General features: G+C 45.3%; 1 protein-coding gene across 1 annotated transcript; it reads left to right on the plus strand.

The window, feature by feature from the left end:
* Positions 1-753: 753 nt before the first annotated feature.
* LOC118836180 (zinc finger protein 317-like) lies at positions 754-20,288 on the plus strand. The gene is made up of 6 exons (XM_036743541.1): positions 754-836; positions 11,644-11,695; positions 12,319-12,388; positions 15,200-15,326; positions 19,949-20,164; positions 20,260-20,288. The coding sequence occupies exons 3-6, from the start codon at positions 12,356-12,358 to the stop codon at positions 20,286-20,288; spliced, it is 405 nt and encodes a 134-aa protein (XP_036599436.1). The 5' UTR covers positions 754-836; positions 11,644-11,695; positions 12,319-12,355.
* The last annotated feature ends 1 nt before the right edge of the window (position 20,289 follows it).

Here is a 20,289-nt window from a genome sequence, read left to right on the forward strand (position 1 = left end):
TATCTATTGACATTCCTTGTAGGAATCACGGAGCCCAGGGACGTTTGCTAGACTCCAAAAGGTCTGAGTCCACTCTTTAGTATGCAAAACTGGAATTTGTAGTTAGGGGCTGGGGGCAGGGTTTTTCTAGCAATAGCTGGCTACTCAAGTATCACGTCACCACACTGAAGAGTACATGTGGAGGAGAAAGGTGTGAGAAGGCTGGAAGGGTAGCAGAAGGCTAAATCAGGCAGGGTTTTGGATGCCAAGCAGAGCATTTTGTGTTTGCTCCTGGAAGCAATAGGGAGCCACTGGAGTTTATTGAGTGGGAGATGGGGCTGACATAGTCAGACCTGCACTTTAGGAAAATGCCTTTGAGGCTGGACTAGAATGTGGAGAGATATGAGGCAGGCTACAGGCCTTTGTCTCTTCTGAAGTAGAGAAGAATAACTGAGATTTCGAGGGAGTCCTAAATCTGATTCAGTCTGAGGGGGTGAACTGAGATCAGATTCCCCACAAAAAAGGAAGGTGGCCTCTCTGCATTATTGGGGTAGGGGCAGTAGCACTGAGCCCAGGCCACTTAACTAACACTGACTAGTTAATGAGAGCTTTGGACATAAGGCCCTCCCCCTACCACACCCCCACATACCTAGGCTGGGAGGAGGCAGAGTAGGGAGGAGCCAAATTTTAGTTCCCCTGGCTCTGAAAGCAAAGGGGTGGAGGGAGAAGAGATATAATATTGGGAGCTCTGGAAGGTTGGAGGACAGATTCCAGGGAGCAGTCAGTCTCTGTCTTCATTCCACTCTTTGGCCAGACTGAGAAGACATCAAAGGACCAGGAGTCTTTGGTCAGAGAAAGTAAGTCTGGATCTCAGGTGATCCCCAACCCCCTCCCAAACCCTAGCCTGGATGGCCTGACAGCTATCTGCCCTCCCCCAACCTGGTCTGGTAGTTAGACCACCTTGGAACCAGGAAATGAAGGATTTTTCACAATCCTTTTGTCTTATGCCCTCCCCCTCCCCCACAAGAATGCTTCTCCTTTCCTCCCAAGAGAAACCTCTTCAGCAGCCTGTTCCCTCACCCATGCTGTGAGGTTGCCTGGTAGAGGCTGGGAAGAGCTGTGCATTTGGAATCAGCATCTGGGTTCAAATCGAGCTTCCCAGGTCCCACTACCAGACTGTGTACAGTGCTTTACACGTGTGATCTCTTTGATCCTCACTACAGCCCTGCCAGAAAGGGGCTGTTATCCCCATTTCACATACGAGGAAACTGAGGCTCAGAGGTGCAGTGTGTTTCCCAGAGTCTTAGCCAGGACAGGTCAGAGGGATCATTTTCTCAGGTCTAACTGACTCTAGGCTCTCTCCACTTAGCCTTCGCTGCTAAGTCCCTGAGCCTCTGTGTTCTCCTCTGTAAAGTGAGAGGGTGGACTTGGTGACCTTTCAGGTTTCAGATATATGTGCATTCCTGTGAATGCTCAGAAAAAAAAAAAACCCTCACGTAAGGTGAGAGTAGGATGGAAGTCAGAAAATGATCTTGGAGTTCCCTAGTGGTGTAACTCTGTGACCCAGGCTGGAATCCAGGCTGTTCCTTAATGCCCCTATGACCATGGGCCAGTCACTGACCATTCTGAGCCTTGTTTCTTCAGGCAAAATGAGGGCTCTGAGGCCCCTCTTGGCTCAGCTTAGAGTCCTTTTAGAGCTAGCCATTTGAAAAGTGGACTCCAGCCTGTTAAACCATATCTTTCCCCTCTCAATTTCCTGGTTACCTGCTGCTGTCCTACCTTGGACAGAACCCCAGCCCATGCTGGGGCCCAGGCTCAATTGGGAGAATCCTTCCAACACATTTTGGGGACCTGAATGAATCCTCATCCGACCACCAACTTTCTCCCCTGCTCCAATTTCCCCAAGCAATTAGATTCCTGTGGGGGCTTTTCATTCCCCACTCCTCTGTGCTCTGCCCTTCTCTCTGGGATAGGCTCAGGCCTCCTAGTCATTCTCTCCTAGAATCTCTAAATGAACAAACATAAAATACCCTCCTTCTCTCCCTCTAGCACTGGCCCATTTTTAAAGACTCTTCCAAGAAGCTCTGTTGGCCTTAGCACAGTACATGGCACACAATAGATGTTCATTTTTTTCCAGGTTTAAAGGTTTTCAGTCATGCCTGACTGTTTGTGAGTTATTTTGGATCTTCTTGGAAAAAGTACTAAAGCAAATTGCCATCTCCTCCAGGTCCTTTTTACAGATGAGGAAACAAAGGCAAATAGAGTTAAGTGACTTACCCAGGGTCACACAGCTAGTGTCAGAGGTTGCAGTATCAACTTAGGTCTCCCAGACTCCAGAGCAGGGACTGGGTCCACTGTACAACTAATGGATGCTTATTGATGGATTGGCCTGTTCAGCCTTATTGGCTGATGGGGCATGGAAGTTGGTGATCTCTGAGGTTCCTCCTTCATCTAAGAACCTAGGAGCCTTGGGGCTGTGACCCCTCTCTGCCCCAGCTCAGCTTCACTTTGTCAACTTGAAAGTTTGGTCAAGAGTCAAACAGGCTAGGCGGTATATATTTATCTTATTTATTCCTCAAACCTAGGAGATACATGATCATGGAGTCAGAGAAAACATTCTGACTGATATAAGAATGAGAAGGTTTAAATTTGCTTTAGAACAATCCCAACTCCAATTTATGGCCTCCATATAGTGTGAAAGGAAGGTTCTTAGCTGAATAAGATTTAAATCCAATAAGACAACACACTGGACAAAGTAGTGTCAGTTAGAAATTAGGATCCCAAGACTGCCTCATTTCTCTAGTATAAGCAAATGCCTCTAGGATATCAAGATAAGAGAAGTCCCTGTATTGTAGCCTATCATTTAGTGGTTACCCACAGGAAGAACACTCCTTATGAACCTTATCTGGTCTTTGAAGTTGCTGACACAGGAAAAGGCATTTTGGGAGCAAAGCAAAGCAGTCTGATTGATTAGTTCAGGCTTTGGATCTTATTGGGGGTTCACAGCATCTGAAATGATTGTCAACTTCTAAGTGCCCAGTGGGCAGGGCCTGGGACTCCAGAGCCAGGAATCTGTGGCTGCCTCTTAAAGTCCTTCCTCTGGTCTGCCCTGGTCTCTTTTCCCCCTGCCCACTTCGGTTCCCCAGGGGGCGGCTCTCCCTCAGTTCTGGGCCTGCTTTTTTGTAGCTGTTAGTCATCTCCATGAAGGGAAGCAGCTGGGTCGGGCAGCACATAGTGCTGGGTTCAAACCCTGCCTTAGATACCCATCAGCTGTGTCAGGTCACTTGATCTCTTAGACTCAGTTTCCTCATCTGTGTGTTCCAAACACTGCACTGGCGTTGAAAGTTGAAGCAGTGTCTGGTGTCGGGGAATTCCTCAGCCCAGAAGTCCCAAGAACTTCCTGGAGAGAAATAAGAACAAAAAAACCCTATCATTTGTACCACACCATGTGCCTGGCACTGCCAAGCACTTGGTCAACAGAATTTTCAGAGCAGCCTTTGGAGGGAGGTGCCGTTATTCTGCCCACTTTATAACTGAGGAAATTGAAAGAAACAGGTCTAGTGACTTGTCTAGAGTCACACAGCTAGGATTTATAAGCACTTGCTTTACAGTCTTCCCAGACTGCCACAGGGGCTCAGGTCCAGACTCTAACCCTCTGACTCTGTCTCTCTGACTCTGTCTCTCTCATAAATACACACACACACACACACACATGCACACAAATTGCACAAAAAGCTCCAAAGTCCCTGCCCTCAAAAGCTTCCATTTTCCCCAGAACAGGGAGAGGAGGGCAATGAATGAATGAATGAGCATCAGAAGTCAGCCACTCTTGCTGGATGCATGGCAGGAGGTCTTGGGGGAAGTAGGAAGCAGACTGGGAAAGTGGGAAGGGGACCGTTTGTGAAGTTTTAATGGCCAACATGGACAGAACTTTCTAGACCCTTGTATTGGTTGTAATCAGGAGCTCCTGCAGAACAAGGAAATGAACCCAGTTCATAGAAGTTTCTTTAGCAGCCCTCCTCCCCCCATTCTCATCAGACAAATATTCCTGGGAATTCTGTGCAATAGTGTGCCTGGTCTAAATGAGGTTGGAGGGGACAGAATTTGACCTGGCTTATCCTAATTGGGGATCTTCTCTGTTGATGGAGATGAGAAAGTCTTCCCACTGGACACGTGAGAGTTTGAGTAACTCCCACCAGAAAACATGGAGGGCAGTTGTGGTCTAGTCTGAATTACCTGAGAAATGCTCCAAAAGTTGTAAGGATTGCCATCTGGGGTAGCTTCTCTCTTCTCTCTGATGAGTCTGTACAATTGATGAGGGTTTGGGGTGAGAGGTGCTCGACACCCCAAAGTACCGACACGCCGGGTCCTGCCGAAAGAATTCGACTCAAGCCTCCTCAGCCAAGGGAAAGGACAAAGTTTATTAAGAGTTAGCCAAATAAGCCTGCCCCGAGAGATCCCACCCCTTGCGACGCCTGTAAGGAAAAAGGGCCAGACCCATCTGAGCTAGATTGGTTCTGACCCACCTCATGGAGGCAAGATGGAGATTATATACACAAAGGTTGTGGGAGGGATTGAGGGGTGGTCTGGGGTGACCCGAAGAGGGGTCTAGGGAGGGACTTAAGGATGAGGTCAGACTCCAGGGTGGGGGAAAATAGCTGAAGGCTATATGGAAATGACAACCCATCAAGGGCTGGGGTAGCAGAGCTAGGGTATAGATATTTTGATCAGGATTAAGGATGGGAAACAGGATTAAGGGTGGGAAACAGCTGGACAATAGAGGACTGGGCAAGGTAGGCATTTGGGCTTAATGGTTATAGCCTCAGGCCAAGGCCAGTTCGAATGGGAAGATTCAAGGAGAGTTCAAGGGTTCAAGGGGTTCCCAGAGACTGTGCCCTCATCATTTCCCCCTCAAACAAATGGGACCCAAATTCTTTTGGGGTCAGGGACGAAGGTCTCAGCTTCTGGAATTGCTTCCTGCTGACAAGGGGCGTAGAGCTGGCTTGATGGGTCCAGTTCAAGGGGTGCACAGTCATCTGGAAGTTGATGGCTTGGAGACTGGAGGAGACAAACCTGGCAAGGAAGTTAAGCAGACAACAAAACAGACAGCACAGGAGTACAGAGAAAGGACAATATCCTTGGTGGGAATTAAAGATGACTATTTCGTACCTAGCTCTCCTAACCACTTGTTCTGCTTCGGGGTTCAGGAGTGTGTAGCACATCCAAATTAGGTTGGGGATATCTAAGAGCAAGGATTGATGTTTGGTGAGCCTGTGGTTAGCCAGGCACTGGTGGCCCTCTGCTTCCAGGGTGCTCTGGCAAGGCAGAGCTTCTAGGGGCTGGTCTGCTAGAGGCTTAGAAGCTTCCTCAATTGGAATGGCTGTAGCAGCCAGAGAATTTAATTGTTTTGGAAAACAGGGGTCAGATTCTAAGGACTGGATTAGAATTTCCAATGCCTGTCCTCTCCTTCCTTCAGCAGAGTGAATGAAAGGTTTTTCTAGATTAGGTAAGGCTAATGCTGGAGTGGTGGTCAGTTTAGTTTTCAAAGTCCCAAAAGCTTGTGCTGGGTAGGGGCCCCACTCTAGAGGGAGTGAGTCAGGGCCTTGAGTGCCAATTAATGGTTGCAGCCCCTCCCAAGCCTTGGACTTAATTGGATATTGAAGGCAATGGAGGGGAACTATGGCTGGCGTGGCAGAAGTAGCTTGCCCAGGAATTCCCTGATCCCAAACAATTGGCTCAACCCTCTCCCATGCCTCTGGGGGAACATGGAGAGGTCTGGGAAACAGAGGGAAAAGGGAGTTATGAGGTTTAACTAGAGAAAATTGGCTTCCCAATTTCACCATCAGGTCCCTTCCCCAAAAGGGGGCAGGGCCAGAGAAGGAGTATTCAGACAACAGATCCTTGATGCCCATGACCTGATAGGTCAAGGGGCATGTGGGGCCAAAGCCACTAGTTAAAGTAAGAGAACATAGCCATGATAAAGTGGGTAACCTTACCTTCTGCCTCGATTTTGCCCAAGGCTCCGCGAGAGAGGTGGAGAAAGTGGGAGCACAGCCAAGCCCCAGGCTTTCCCCTCCTCCCGAGTACTGGAGGACAGGGTGCTGGGAGGAGGCTCTACCACTTTTCCAGCCTCAGGGACATGCTGAGCATGGTCCTGGAGGCGTGGATCCTAGAGGCTTCTTCCAGGGGGGCGCCCTAGAGGGGCACTCCTTAGACCAGTGACCCTCCTTGTTGCATCGAAAGCAGATTTCCCCTTTGCCAAAGTTGCCAGAAGCACCCTCCGGCAATCTCCTGGCCATGGCAGCCGCCAAGAATTGGGCATGTTCTCTGTCTCTGGCTTTTTCCTCTGCCTGGACTAAGTCTCTATTATTGAACACTCCGAATGCTGTCTCCAGTAATTGGGCCTTAGGTGTTTGGGGTCCCATTGCCAATTTCTGCAGTTTCCTCCTAATATCTGGGGCAGACTGATTAATGAAATACATGTTAAGTATTGCCGCCCCTTCAATAGAATCAGGATCCAAATTTGAATACTTCTTAATAGCTTCTACTAGCCAGGCTTGGAAAAGGACAAGGTTTTCTTTTCCTCCCTGAGTAATCTCCCTAATTTTTTGAAAATTTATTTGCTTTTGAAATGCAGTTCTTAGGCCTTCTAACAGGCAAATTTCCATATGGTCTCTCTTTTCTCTATCCTCACTCCTTTGATAATGCCATCCTGGGTCACTAGTTGGAACAGCAGCTGTTCCTGGGGGATATTTTATGGGGTTATTGCTAGCCAAACTGTCCCCAAATTTTTGAGCGTGTTCCCATATTCTCCTCTTCTCCTCAGTGGTACAACAGGTAGAGAAAAGGGTATGCAAATCACACCAAGAAAGTTCAAATTGTAGGGACAGATCCCTAAAACCCTCAGTAAACTTAGTGGGATCTTCTGAGTATCTCCCCAGTTTTTCTTTAATTTGGATGAGATCTGAAATGGAGAATGGAACATGCAATCTCCTTGTCCCAGCAGGGGAGGCAGGCATTTCCCTCAGGGGAAAAAGCCTTGAAAGCGCTGTGGGACCTGGAGCTTGGGGCTGAGGTAGATTAGACTGCAAGGCCAGGGCATCTGCCTGGCAAGGGAGATCAGCTAGTACCTGAGGAGGGGTAGAGGTCAGAGGGGAAGATACCCCAGAAACCCAAGTGGGTGCTACCTCAGAGAGAGAGGCTAGGGGAGGAGATATTGCCGTGGGGGCAGGGCCCGAGGCTGGAACCTGAGTAGGGATTGCCTTGGGGATAGGGCCCATGGTGATAGATGTTGCAGGGCCTGCAGTAGAGGCAGGGCGTGGGGTCCCTTCGGCTGGAAATTCCTTCCTCCTTAGTAAAGGAGAAGTTAGGAGTAATTGTCGGGAGACAAACAAAATAAAACAAGAAAACAAAATATACAGAAGGTACCTGAAACTTTCCCAAATTCCCAGCGCCGAAACAATTGAAAGGATCTGGCACATGCTTCCGGATGGGGCATCCGTCCATGTCCTTCGACATGACCACTGGACCGAGAACCACCTGATAGCGTCAGGTTGAGTTGACCACGACAGCCTGGCTGTCTGACTCACTGAGACCACTGGACCGAGCTGTCCGAGTGGACCGAGAACCACCTGATAGCGTCAGGTTGACCAGGACAGTGTGACTGTCCGACTCACTGAGACCACTGGACCAAGCTGTCCGACCCACCGAGAACCACCAGAGAGCGTCAGGTTGACCAGGACAGTGTGACTGTCCGACTCACTGAGACCACTGGACCAAGCTGTCCGACCCACCGAGAACCACCAGAGAGCGTCAGGTTGACCAGGACAGTGTGACTGTCCGACTCACTGAGACCACTGGACCAAGCTGTCCAACCCACTGGGACCTGCTGAGGTCAGGCCCGAGAAGCACATCCAAAATGTTTGGAGAGCGAGGAGGGAGATTGGGAGAGGGGGAGGCTCACATACCTTCAGTCTTGGCTGGAGAAGAACTTGAGATTAGCAGTACTTCCCGGTTCAGGGAACCATAAATGATGAGGGTTTGGGGTGAGAGGTGCTCGACACCCCAAAGTACCGACACGCCGGGTCCTGCCGAAAGAATTCGACTCAAGCCTCCTCAGCCAAGGGAAAGGACAAAGTTTATTAAGAGTTAGCCAAATAAGCCTGCCCCGAGAGATCCCACCCCTTGCGACGCCTGTAAGGAAAAAGGGCCAGACCCATCTGAGCTAGATTGGTTCTGACCCACCTCATGGAGGCAAGATGGAGATTATATACACAAAGGTTGTGGGAGGGATTGAGGGGTGGTCTGGGGTGACCCGAAGAGGGGTCTAGGGAGGGACTTAAGGATGAGGTCAGACTCCAGGGTGGGGGAAAATAGCTGAAGGCTATATGGAAATGACAACCCATCAAGGGCTGGGGTAGCAGAGCTAGGGTATAGATATTTTGATCAGGATTAAGGATGGGAAACAGGATTAAGGGTGGGAAACAGCTGGACAATAGAGGACTGGGCAAGGTAGGCATTTGGGCTTAATGGTTATAGCCTCAGGCCAAGGCCAGTTCGAATGGGAAGATTCAAGGAGAGTTCAAGGGTTCAAGGGGTTCCCAGAGACTGTGCCCTCATCACAATGATCCTTAAAATGGTTGGCTGTCAGGGGCAGCTAGGGAGTGTAGTGTAAAGAGTGTTAACCCTGGAGTCAGGAAGACCTAAGTTCAAATCTAGCCTCAAACACTAGCCAGCTGTGTGACCCTGGACAAGTCACTTCATCCTCTTTGCCTCTTTTCCTTATCTGTAAAATGGGGCCACACTGGAGAAGAAAATGGCAAACTACTCCAGTATCTTTGCTGAGAAAATCCCATGAACTGTGACCGCGGGGTCATGAAGAGTCGGACCACTGAGTGACCCAACCACAACAGGCATTGTCACTGCCATAGAATGAGAATTATTAGAGCTGGAGCAGACCTCAGAGGCTGAGTCATCCCTGAAGCAGACCTACAGTGGAGGTTATGGAAAAGGTCAAACAGGAATGTGTTATCCCAGCCCCACCAAAAAGCCCCCAGCAAGGAGAGGCAGCACTAGCTGTATGTATGGACACCATGCAAGTATGTTGGACCAGTCCTTGCCCCATGGCACTGTTTACCAACTTCAAGTGTCCAGCCAGAAAATGAGATAGAGATCCTGGAAGAGGCAGAAAGCCCTACCTCTCTCATGGCCACTACCCCCAACACACACACACACACACACACACACACACACACACACACTCACACACACACACTAGCTTTGGCTGTTACCTGAAACCAAGCCATTCTGCTCATCAGGGTATCTGTGCATGTGCCAAAGGTCCTTGTCCCAGCTTTGATCAGCTGACTGTGATGTCCTGTGAGAAGGGAGTTCAGACCAGTTGGAAAAGATTGTGTGTGCTGAGGCTCATTGCCTGTGTTAATTTGTTTTATGTAAGGAAGACTATATGCCATTAGCGTTGTCTGGACTTTGTGTTCTAGCCACTGACCTTTTTTCTGATGTATGATTTGATTAGTCAAAGGAAGCAGGGGGTCAAGGGAGTGTCACAGTTTGTGTGCAAAGTCTCAAAGCTTCAGAAGATCAACTTGGGAATCCAAAGAAAGAAACCAATAGAGAAGAGAGGAGGGATTTGCCAGGGTGCAAACCAATTAGAAACTCAATTTATGACTGAAGGGCAGTCCATTGAAAGGGTACCTGAGTGTATTTCACACAACCACACCCACACTACAATTCTATCTTAATCTATCAGATCTGAGGCAGTTTCTAGGTTTTGCCTCCCATCCTGATTTTAGGCCTTTGGTTTCAAAATGCTTTGAGGAGGGGTCTACAGGGCACATCTCTATATTTTTCTCTCTCTTCCTTCTTTTGGCTTCATTTTCATCCCCAAAGTGTCCTCTCCTTTCCAGTTCATCTAACAGATACCAAGATCAATGCCTACTCTGCTGGAGTACCTGGTTTTTGAGGGTCAGTCTATGCCCTAAGGCCCCATTCCCCAGCACTGCCATAGAGCCCCTCCCTGCCCACCACTCCTTTGGACTAGAAAAGGTCCTGAAGGGTGGGAACTGTCTTTATTTTTGTAGAAAAAAAAAAAGTCCAGAAGGATCGTTAAGGCTTCAGTGCTAGATTATGGAGCTCCCCCCACCCCCACCAGCAGTCCCACATCAGTCCTTCTCTGGCCTCTCTCCTAATTTCCTGACATCTTTGGTACCAGGACCAACACTTCCTGCTTTCTGCACATCTTCCCATTTGTAAAGGCAATCAGTGAATGAGAAGATCTTTCCCCCCAATCTGAGTGGGCTTCAGGGCGGGGCTCTCAGGATCCTGGGGGGAGTGGCTAGGACCAGAGGCAATGGAAGCCTGTGGTGGGAGGAGCTTGCTGAATGGTTGGAACAGAGCTAAGAGGCCCTTGGAGAGAGCAATTAAGAGCTGAAGGAGACAGGAAGCAGTCAGCTAGCTGGAACGCAGCTTGGAGATTGCAGCAGAAGCTGTGGTCGCAGGCACTACAAAAAAGCAGGACCGACCCTTGTGGAGACTGGAGAGTGCTGAGCAGGGTCTTGAGGCCAGTAGGTGGTCTTCTTGCTGGAAGGCCCTGGCATTGGCAGGAGGGGAAGCACCAGTATGGCTTGGCTTCCTGCCATAATGTTTTTCTGTGGCCTCCTGGTGACTATTGTGAGATGGTCATACTGGTTTTGGAAGATTCTTGCCAGGATGTCAAATCGGGGACACTGTCCATGGGTCTGCTACTTTTCAGTTTCAATAAATGCTTTAACTCCTCTGCCTTCTACTTAGAGAATTCCTTATATCCTGCAGGGATATTCATGGTTATGTTTGAAGTCATGAATTCTGCCTTAATGGTATACCATTAGAACCTGGCTTTTGGGGGGTGAAAAGGGACGTAGTAGGACCTCCCAGGGATGGATTTCAGTTGCTTAATCAGGTAACAGCCAAACCCCTAGTCACAGAGGCATATGTGAAGGTTTATATCAGTAGATAAAGTTTATAACATATGCCGTGGGATCAGGTCTCCTGCTGTCCTGGCCTCAGCTCCTCATCAGGATCCTGAGATCTTCCAGTGAGAGGACATCTCATAGAAAATAGGAACAAGGAAATAAAATCTAGATGGGGGAAACACCTCATTGTTAGGATTGTGGTATGGAAGGTCAAGAATGGAGATGGGCCAAGGTAGTAAATGTCTTCAGTATGGAGGAGAGTTCAATGGCGATGGGAAGGTCTGGGCTCAGGTTGCAGAGAAGAAGGGGTAGGCCTGAGGGATGCGGGAATCAGGGGAGGGGAATGGGTGGGAGAACCTAGATGGATGTAGGATGGGCATATCCTTGTGGGGAAGAACGGGCAGCAGGGGCAGATCAGGGGCAGAGCTGGGAGACCAGGAGATTCTGCTGAGTAGAGCTGGAGTCTCAGAGCTGGGTAAGGGAGGGAAGCAGAGAGGGGTGGAGCAGTGGGGGAGGGGAGCTCAGAGATGACTAGCCTGGTGGGTGGTGTCCCTGGGGGGGAAGATTGGAAGCATGGGAGGGGGTTGGAGGGGAGTGCAGGGCCAAACTTCTAGGATTGGGAGGGCCCATCCACAATAGGCTACCTGGAAGTGAAAGTCCTAGGATCTGTGATCTCTCTGCCTTCTTCCCTCAGCACTGACATCTCTCTGCTTTCTGTGAGCCAGCTCTGCACATGTAGGTGCCAGGTAGGTCTGAACAAGGGCCCCTCCCCACACCCACTTCTGCTGTCTGCCCTTTCTGTTGGGCCTCAAATTCCCCCTCTGACCTCTTGTTAACTGCCCTCCAGGCTTGCCAAGAGCAGGCCTCCCTCCAAGCCATGGCTCTGGGAGTTACCCCTGCTACTTGTCCAGGTTCACTGTCATATCCTAAAGGTCCTATGGTGCCATCCCCAGTTTCACCATTGGTTCACAGTGACCTGATCTATGTATCTTACCCAAAGTATGAAGTGCAGGCAAAGCTCTGCATCTGGGGTCATTGAGCCTCTGACTGGTGTCATCCCATATGGGATCTGAAGTCCCTTCTGCCTCTTGGGTTTCTGCAAGACGATGGGGGGGGGGGCATGAGGTCAAAGGGAAGGAGTTAGAGAGGGTGGCAAGTCCTCTTCCTCCTCAGACCAGAATCATTTCCAAGCCTGACCCTCTCTGGGGCCCTCATCCTTAGGTGGAGTCTCTCCCCTGAAGGCTGACCAGGCCCTTTGTTACCCTTCTGGGAGTTCACTGTCTGTCATTCCTGGCAGGTCAGCACTCACCCTAGGAAGAGAAGGCAAAGACAATGTCTCTTCCATTCTGAGATTCTTCTCTCTCCCCAGGTCACCTTGTAGAGCCCAAAGCCTAGAACCAGAGGAAATGGCCCCTGATACACAGAGACTCTCATCCCAGGTGAGTGCAGTCCATCCACAGGCCTTACCAGCATCAGCAAACCTGGAATCCAAGAGAGCCAAGGAAGCTTTATCTTGTTAGATGTAGGTTGTCCTTTGCAGTGCTGTCAGTAGAACAGAAATTGTTCTCCTGGTCCTGCTCATTTCCTCCTCCCTCAGGCCATATAAGCCTTCCCAGGTCTCTCTGAATCCCTCTCATTCCCCATTTCTTAGGTCAATCAATAAGCATTTAGAAAGTGGCCCTTCTGTGCCAAGCACTGTGCTAAAGTAGTGGGGATGCAAAGGAAGGTTGAAAAAAAAAATAGTCCCTGCCGTCCATGAGCTTGCACTCTAACGGGGAGATAACATGTCAGTCAACAGCTGTCTCTAAACAAGCTCTGTACAGTATGGATGGGAGGCACCTTGAGAGGGCAGGCTCTGGCAGTGTCAGGGACCAGGAAAAGCTTGTTTTCAGGTGAGATGTTACCTGAGATACAAAGGAAGCCAGGAGGCCCAGGTACAAGGGGAGGACATTCCAAGCATGAGAGACAACCATTGGAAAGGCACAGGGTCAGGGGATGGAGGGTCTTGTTCAAGGATCAGCCAGGAGGCCAGTGTCTCCTGGGTCAGAGGGAAGAAAAAGGCCAAGGTGTAAGAAGACTGAAAAGGGTTAAGATATGGCATCTACTTGTGCCAGGAAGCACATACATATTATTTCATTTAATCCTGCTCTGAGAATTGTCAGGGTCATCTAGGGATAGGAAGAATAAGGAAGTGCAGGATACAGCCAGACAGTAAACTGTGCTTCATTTATCCCCTCAAGAGGGTGACTATCCAAGAGTAGGTGATGGACGTGTGTAAATCAACTCTCACAGTTCCACAGAGGACACAGAGACACACTCCCCCTGGGGTATAGGAGCCATCCTTTGGGTAGGGTCAATATAAGCAAGCTTACAAAGAAATTTTGGGTAAGATTAGGTCAGGGAATACAGAGAAGAAAATAGAATCAAAATGATATAAAAGTGAAAAGAGATTTTTACCACCATGAAAGAGAATTGTTTTAAAATAAATGAAAAACTGAAAAAGTGACTTATCCTTCTGCTAGAAATGGAAGAGCATAGAATGCCAAGTGCATTGCCTGAACATGAGCTCTAAATGTAGCAGGTTGGATCAGTAGATGAGCCCCCCCCATTTATCAAAGGATTACAGATGTCCCCAATGTCTTGTATGATATCCATCAGTCTGCTTCTTCATTCCTGATCACCAATGTTCTTGAGTTCTAGCTGCATGTTGAAATAATTTCTTTTTTTTTCTTTTTTTTAAAATTTTTATTTTTAGTTTACAACATTCGGTTCTACATAATTTTGAGTTCCAGATTTTCTTCCCTCCCTCCCCGGCTCCCTCCCCAAGATGGCATGGCATCCCATATAACTTCCACGTATAACTTTGCATTGAATTAATTTATACACTAGTCAAGTTATGGAGAAGAATTGTGACCAATGAAATGAATCATGGGAAAGAAGAAACAGGACCAAAAAAAACAAAACAACCCCAAAACAAAAACAAAAGAGAGAAAAAGAAAAAAAAAGGGGGGGGGGAAGGCTAGCATGAAGTGTGCCTCAGTCTATGTTCATACTTCATAGTTCTTTCTCTGGATGTAGATAGCATTCTCCATTGAGAGTCCTTTGGAGTTGTGCCTGCACCTTGTGTTGCTGAGAAGAGCGAAGTCTGTCAGGGTTGGTCCTCACAGAATCCATATATCTGTGGTTGTGTATAATGTTCTCTCTTTCTTTTTTAATAAATAGTGTCAGTGTCTCTCTTATGCATTAGCTCAATCTCCAGCCCCAGCTCATAAAACACTACATTTGTACTGAATGAAGGAACCCTCCTTTCCTCACATAGTTACGTTCATTTCTCTATGATTAAATAATACAATGAATGAATATATTCCTTGAACAACCGCAAGCAATCATAAAGCAAGGGCCGCAGAAGCTTTTCATGATGACTCACCATAGTCAATGTCATCTGAACTTCTCAGTATAAGAACAGAGAACTTAACTTGGCCGAAAACAGCCTCATTCCACTCAGTTGAGGCCACATTGTGAGTAATGTCTCTTTAGAATCCTTTTCATACTTTCATCTAATTAAGACTTTATTTCCAACTCCAAGGAAATTTACTAGATCATTCCTTTCTCTTTGTTCTTTCCTCAGTATCTCTTTTGAATTCCCTAAACCGGGGCAGCTAGGTGGCGCAGTCAGTAGAGCACCGGCCCTGGAGTCAGGAGGACCTGAGTTCAAATCCAGCCTCAGACACTTGACACATGTACTAGCTGTGTGACCTTGGGCAAATCACTTAACCCCAACTGCCCTGCCAAAAAGCAAAAAAAAAAAAAGAATTCCCTAAACCTAGAATACACAGTACTTAGAAACAGCTTTTCACAATGTCAGTTTTCTTTATATGTCACTGATGACTCTTCTGGTGAGGAGGAATTTCAGATGACCTTGTCTCTTTCTCCACAGATGCTTAGGTCTTGCTGACAGAACACATGTATTTTCCCTAATTCTATTGGGAGAAACATTACATAGTATGAACTTTTTCCAGCTTTTGTTACTGCAACATAATTCTCATTTCAAATGTAAAATGCTTTCCTCCATATTCCATTGGGTTCTTAATAAGTGATTTCAAGTGCTGGCTCTGACACTCATAAAGGTTATATGAGTTTTAGGCAAATCCCTTCTCTAGGCTTCAGTTTCCTCTTCGAAGTTGGTGAAGGTTGGACTAGATGAATTCTGGAGTCTCTCAGCTCTACATCATGTGATTTTGATGGTTTAGGAGTTGGTGACCTTCAAGGTTGTGGTTGTGGACTTCACTGAGGAGGAGTGGTGCCTCTTGGACCATTCTCAGAAAAAGCTGTACAAGGAGGTCATGCTAGAGAATATCCAGAATCTGCTGTCCCTGGGTAAGGACCATTTCCTCTCTTTTTTTGGTGTTCATTGCCAGGCCAAAATTTGTACAAGCAGCAGAGAATTGATTCATACTCTGTCCCATCTCAGCCTTAGAAGCTGATGTGACAGCACAATCTTCTGTGTGCACCAACTCTCCATCCACTTTGGTCTTGGCTTTCGGCACTTTCAAGTTAAATAACTTACATCATTCGGGTAGCTGAAGATAAAGATCTGGGGTCGTTTTCAGGGGAAGAAACTGGAGTTAAAACTACTTGTATTTCAAAGAGAAATTTCAAATGGTCACAGGCCCAAAAAGAGTTCTTGGAAGAACTTAAAAAGGATTTCAAAAATCAAATGAGGGACTGAGGAAAAATTAGGGGGAAAAAACAGCAGCAGAACAGGAAGTCAAGAAAATTATGAAAAGAAAGTCAACTATTTAAAAAAACAGATCCAACAACTTAAGAAGGAAAATAACTTCTTAATATATAGAATTGGATGAGATGAAGCTAAAGACATGATAAGACACCAAGAAATATTAAACACTAAAAGAATGAAAAAGTAGATGTGAATGTGAAAAGATTCATTGGAAAAACAAATGATATGGAGAATAGATCAAGGAGACACAAGTTAAGAATTGTTACACTACCTGAAAGGTATGATCCTATATACAATATTCCAAGACATTAAGGAAAATTGCCCCTGAAAGTGATAACAAAATGCAAACTTAGAGTAACATTATAGCCAAGTTTCAAAGCTCCCAAGTTAAGTAGGAAATACTTGAAGCAACAAGAAAAACAGGATGTAAATTCTGTGGAGCTAGAATAACAAGACCTAGCAGCTTCTACATTAAAAGACTATAGGGCTTATACATTATATTTCTTAGAGCAAGGAAGCTGCGTTTTTTTTTTTAACAAATAAAAGCAATGTACGTAAAATAAAAAGGAAGATAGAAAATTGAGGGGAAGGGTGATTTTCTCTGCAACTTCTCAGATAAAGTTCTCAGGTCTAAAATATACAAAATTTACAAAGATCTTTGTGAAATCTATGAGAATTTTGAATCATTCTCCAACTGAGAAATGGTCAAAGTATATGGACAGGCAGTTTTCCAGTGGAGAAATCCAAACAATTCATAGTCATATAAAAAAATAATGCTTTATTAAGTGGAGAATTGCAAATTAAAACAATCTTGAGATATCATTTTACACCTATCAGACTGGTGAAAATGATAGCAAGAGGAGACAAATGTTGGAGGGGATGTGGAAAAATTGAGATGCTAATTCATTGTTGGTGGAATTGTGAACTAATCCACCCATTTTGGGGAGCAATCTGAAATTATGCCCAAAGACTTATTAAACTGCCAATACCTCTTGACTCAGTAATACCACTAATAGTTATATATCCAAAGATGATTAGGGAAAAAGGCAAAAATCCTATATATTCTAAAATATTAATAGCAGCTATATTTATGGTGGCAAAGACCTGGATAACCTTTACAAATGACTGAAAAAGTTGGGATCCATGATTATGATGAAGTGCTGCTGAGAACAATGGGATTGATGATTTTAGAAAAAAACATGGATAAACTTTCACAAAATAATGAAGAGGGAAAGGAGCAGAACCAAGAGAATATTGTATACAGTAACAGCAAAATATTTTTACTTACATTTATTTTTTTTCAATTTTTATGTATGTATTTATTTTTGGAGGGGTAAAGACAGGGTAACTGGGGTTGTGACTTGCCGAAGGTCATACAGCTGGTAAGTGTGTCAAGTGTCTGAGGTCAGATTTGAACTCAGATCCTCCTGATTCCAGGGCTGATTCTCTACTCACTGCTCCACCTAGCTGCTGCAGAAAAATATTTTTAACAACAAAGTTGCGTTGAATAAGCCATTTTGACTATTATAAACACCCCAAAATATAAAGGACATATGAGGGTAGATGCTTTCAGGCTCTAGAGAAACAACAGATAAATAGAAGTATATTCAGAATGATTTGTGTGTACACACACACACACACACACACACACACACACACACACATATACTTGTATCTGGTGGTAGCCATCTCTATGGCAAAGGGAAGAGGGAAGGGAAAAAAAGAAATTTACATGATGACTTTATTACCTACTTAAAGTGAATAGGAAATCGTTGAGTCGTAATTGATTTGGTACTTCTTATGCAATCATCTTTTTTATTATACTGTCTTATGGAAATGCTTATTTTATCCCATGAATTAAAAATAAAATAGAGGAAATGAAAAGAAAACTAATGATAATAATAAAAAAACTATCTGGAGCTAGCTAAGAGATAGAAAGGTAGATGAGTAGAACAGAATAACTGAGTTTGGAAAATGTTGGCAAGTTTTTGTGATAAGAATTCCTGATTTAGTGAAAATTGTGGGGAAAGCTGGGAAGTAGTCTATCAGAAACTGGACAGAGACTAATATACACCATTTACCAAAATAAGGTCCAAATGGACACATGACCTAGATAAAAAGGAGACATCATAGGAAATTAAAAGAGCATTACCAGTCACACTTATAGAGAGTTGAACAATTTATGCATAAACAAGAGATAGCATGGTGAGGTGCAAAATGAATGATTTTCAATTACATTAAATTACAAAGGTTTTGGACAAATAAGAGCAGTGTAGCCAAAATAAGAAGGAAAGGAGAAAATTGGAGGGAAATTATAGACAGTGTCTCAGATAAAGGTCTTATATCTCAAATATTTAAAGAACTTAGTCAAATGTGAAAGAATATGTCATTCCCCAACCCTAAATTGTCAAAAGCTAAGAACAGATAGTTTCTGATGAATAAATCAAAATCATACAAGAAAATTCTTAAAATAATTACTTCTTACAGAAATGCTAATTAAACTACCTTGAGATATCATCTTATACCTCTCAGGTTACAATGAAAGAAGGGGAAAGGGACAAATAAGGGGATATGAAAAATCTGGGACACTAATTCACTGTAGGTGGGACCTGATCCATCAGTTTTGCAGAACATGCCCAAACAATTAAGAGGTGTCTACCCCTTGATCCTGTCATACTATTCTTAGGTCTGCTTTGCAAGATGATTAAGGAAAAGAGAAAAAAAGTTTGAAAATACTTGTAGTAGATCTCTTTTTGGTAGCAAGGACTGTAACTTGTGGAGATGCCCATCAACGGGTGAATGGCTTGAGAGGGATTGAGTACAACCTGCAGTAAATGGACAGGAGCTTTAGCAGGGGTTGAGAATGGTCTCCTGAGAATACTATGGGAGTGTTCAGCCCAGCTCTCCAGGATCATGTGCTTATCACTAATCAATGTGGCTCTGTTAGCACTGAGATGTCCCCTACATGCATACTTCTTTGGCTCACAAATAGCTTTCAGGGGCTGGGCCATCTCCAGCTGTTCAGATCTCTATCTGCCCACTGGACCCAGAGGGCTCTGGAAGAGAAAATTAGGCTGGTGACTTGGCATAGCCTTTCCTCACTTATATTCAATTCAGTTGCAACTCATGGCATCATCTTTCTGATGTCATGGTCCTCCTGAGGAGCAAAGGAGAAACCACAATCATACAACCTCAAAACAAAATGTGGGGTCGGGAGATGGTTCTGCTGGCTCAGAGTGAATGTAAATAACAATTGTTTCTCCTTAGGCCAGTGACTCTGAGGGTCTTCCCAACAAAGACTTACTTTTTCTTTTTTATTAAAGGGGCCACTCTTTGACCCTCTTCTTAAAAAGGCTTAATCACTGAATTGGCATTGCCTCAGTCAAAGTGAGAAGTTGGAAGGACCTTAGCTTTGAAAGGCCAAGGTGTCCCAATGTATCATGGGCTATCTCCAGTTATCCTGATCTATTTCTTACCACTGAATATAGAGGGCTCTGGAGGAGAAAGTGAGGTTGGTGACTTTGCACCCCTCTCTTTCACTTAAATCCAACTTAAATGGAAGTCATAACATCATCTTCTTGAAGTCCTGGTCCTCTTTGAGAATGAAGGACAAATCGCACAGCTTTCAGGGCATCATAAACTGCTTTGGATATGGTAGAGTTAAATATGACTTTCTTCAGGGTGGATGAGGTAACCTGCTAGTCCCCCTGTTGAGTTCTCATTTTTTATTTAGTACCTTCTGAATTTCCCCATGATTTTCATCTAAACAAGTTTAGATATTTATGAGTGTTCTGGCCCAGATGAGTTAATATGATACTGTACAAGAAATCTTTAAAAGCTGGACACTCTTTTCCTGCTGGAATATTGGAAACCCTGTTTTGACTCAGCCTTCTCTCGAAGTTAGCAACAAATTGTTCTGCCATGGAGTCACTCTTAGCTGTTGACATTAATTCTTCTGGTCACTTGACTTGGGACTGCTGCTTTTGTTGAATATGAATGTTTAGTCTCTGATAGGTCCAGCACTCTTTGGCCCACATCTCCTTCATCACTCTCACATCCAGTCTGTTTCTTCTCCTTACAGTGACATGGTCTATTTAATGCCAGTGTTTGCTCCAAGAGTACATCCATGAAGTTGTATTGCCTTTAGAATGGTGATGAGAAGGTCATGAGCTGCATAAGTCTTCAGTAACCATTGCTATTACATATTTTGATGTGTGTATATCATTTTCTGTCTATATGTTTGATTCTTTGTTTTCTTCAGATGTTGAGGCCAAGTTCGAAGTAAATGAGATGCCTAGAAAGCTGGGCGTTTTTGTGGAAGGATGTGACCGGCAAAGATTCATGAGCGATGCTCCCTGGGACTTCATTTTCAGAGAAATTCATGACTTTTTTATGAAGATAGATAAAAACCCGAAGAGTGACTGTGAATTGGATGAAATTGAAAAGAGATTCAGACAGTCTTATATCCTAAATCACTGTAAGAAAATGTCCTCAGGGAATGACTGTCCTCCACATATTGAATATAGGAAATGCTTTACTGAACATGGAAAGTTTTTTCATTCCCTGGAGAAGGTTCCTGTAATGCAAATGGGTCCAGGTAAT

The sequence above is a fragment of the Trichosurus vulpecula genome, chromosome 2 (genome assembly GCF_011100635.1).
Source record: "Trichosurus vulpecula isolate mTriVul1 chromosome 2, mTriVul1.pri, whole genome shotgun sequence".
NCBI classification, from domain to species: Eukaryota; Metazoa; Chordata; class Mammalia; order Diprotodontia; family Phalangeridae; genus Trichosurus; species Trichosurus vulpecula.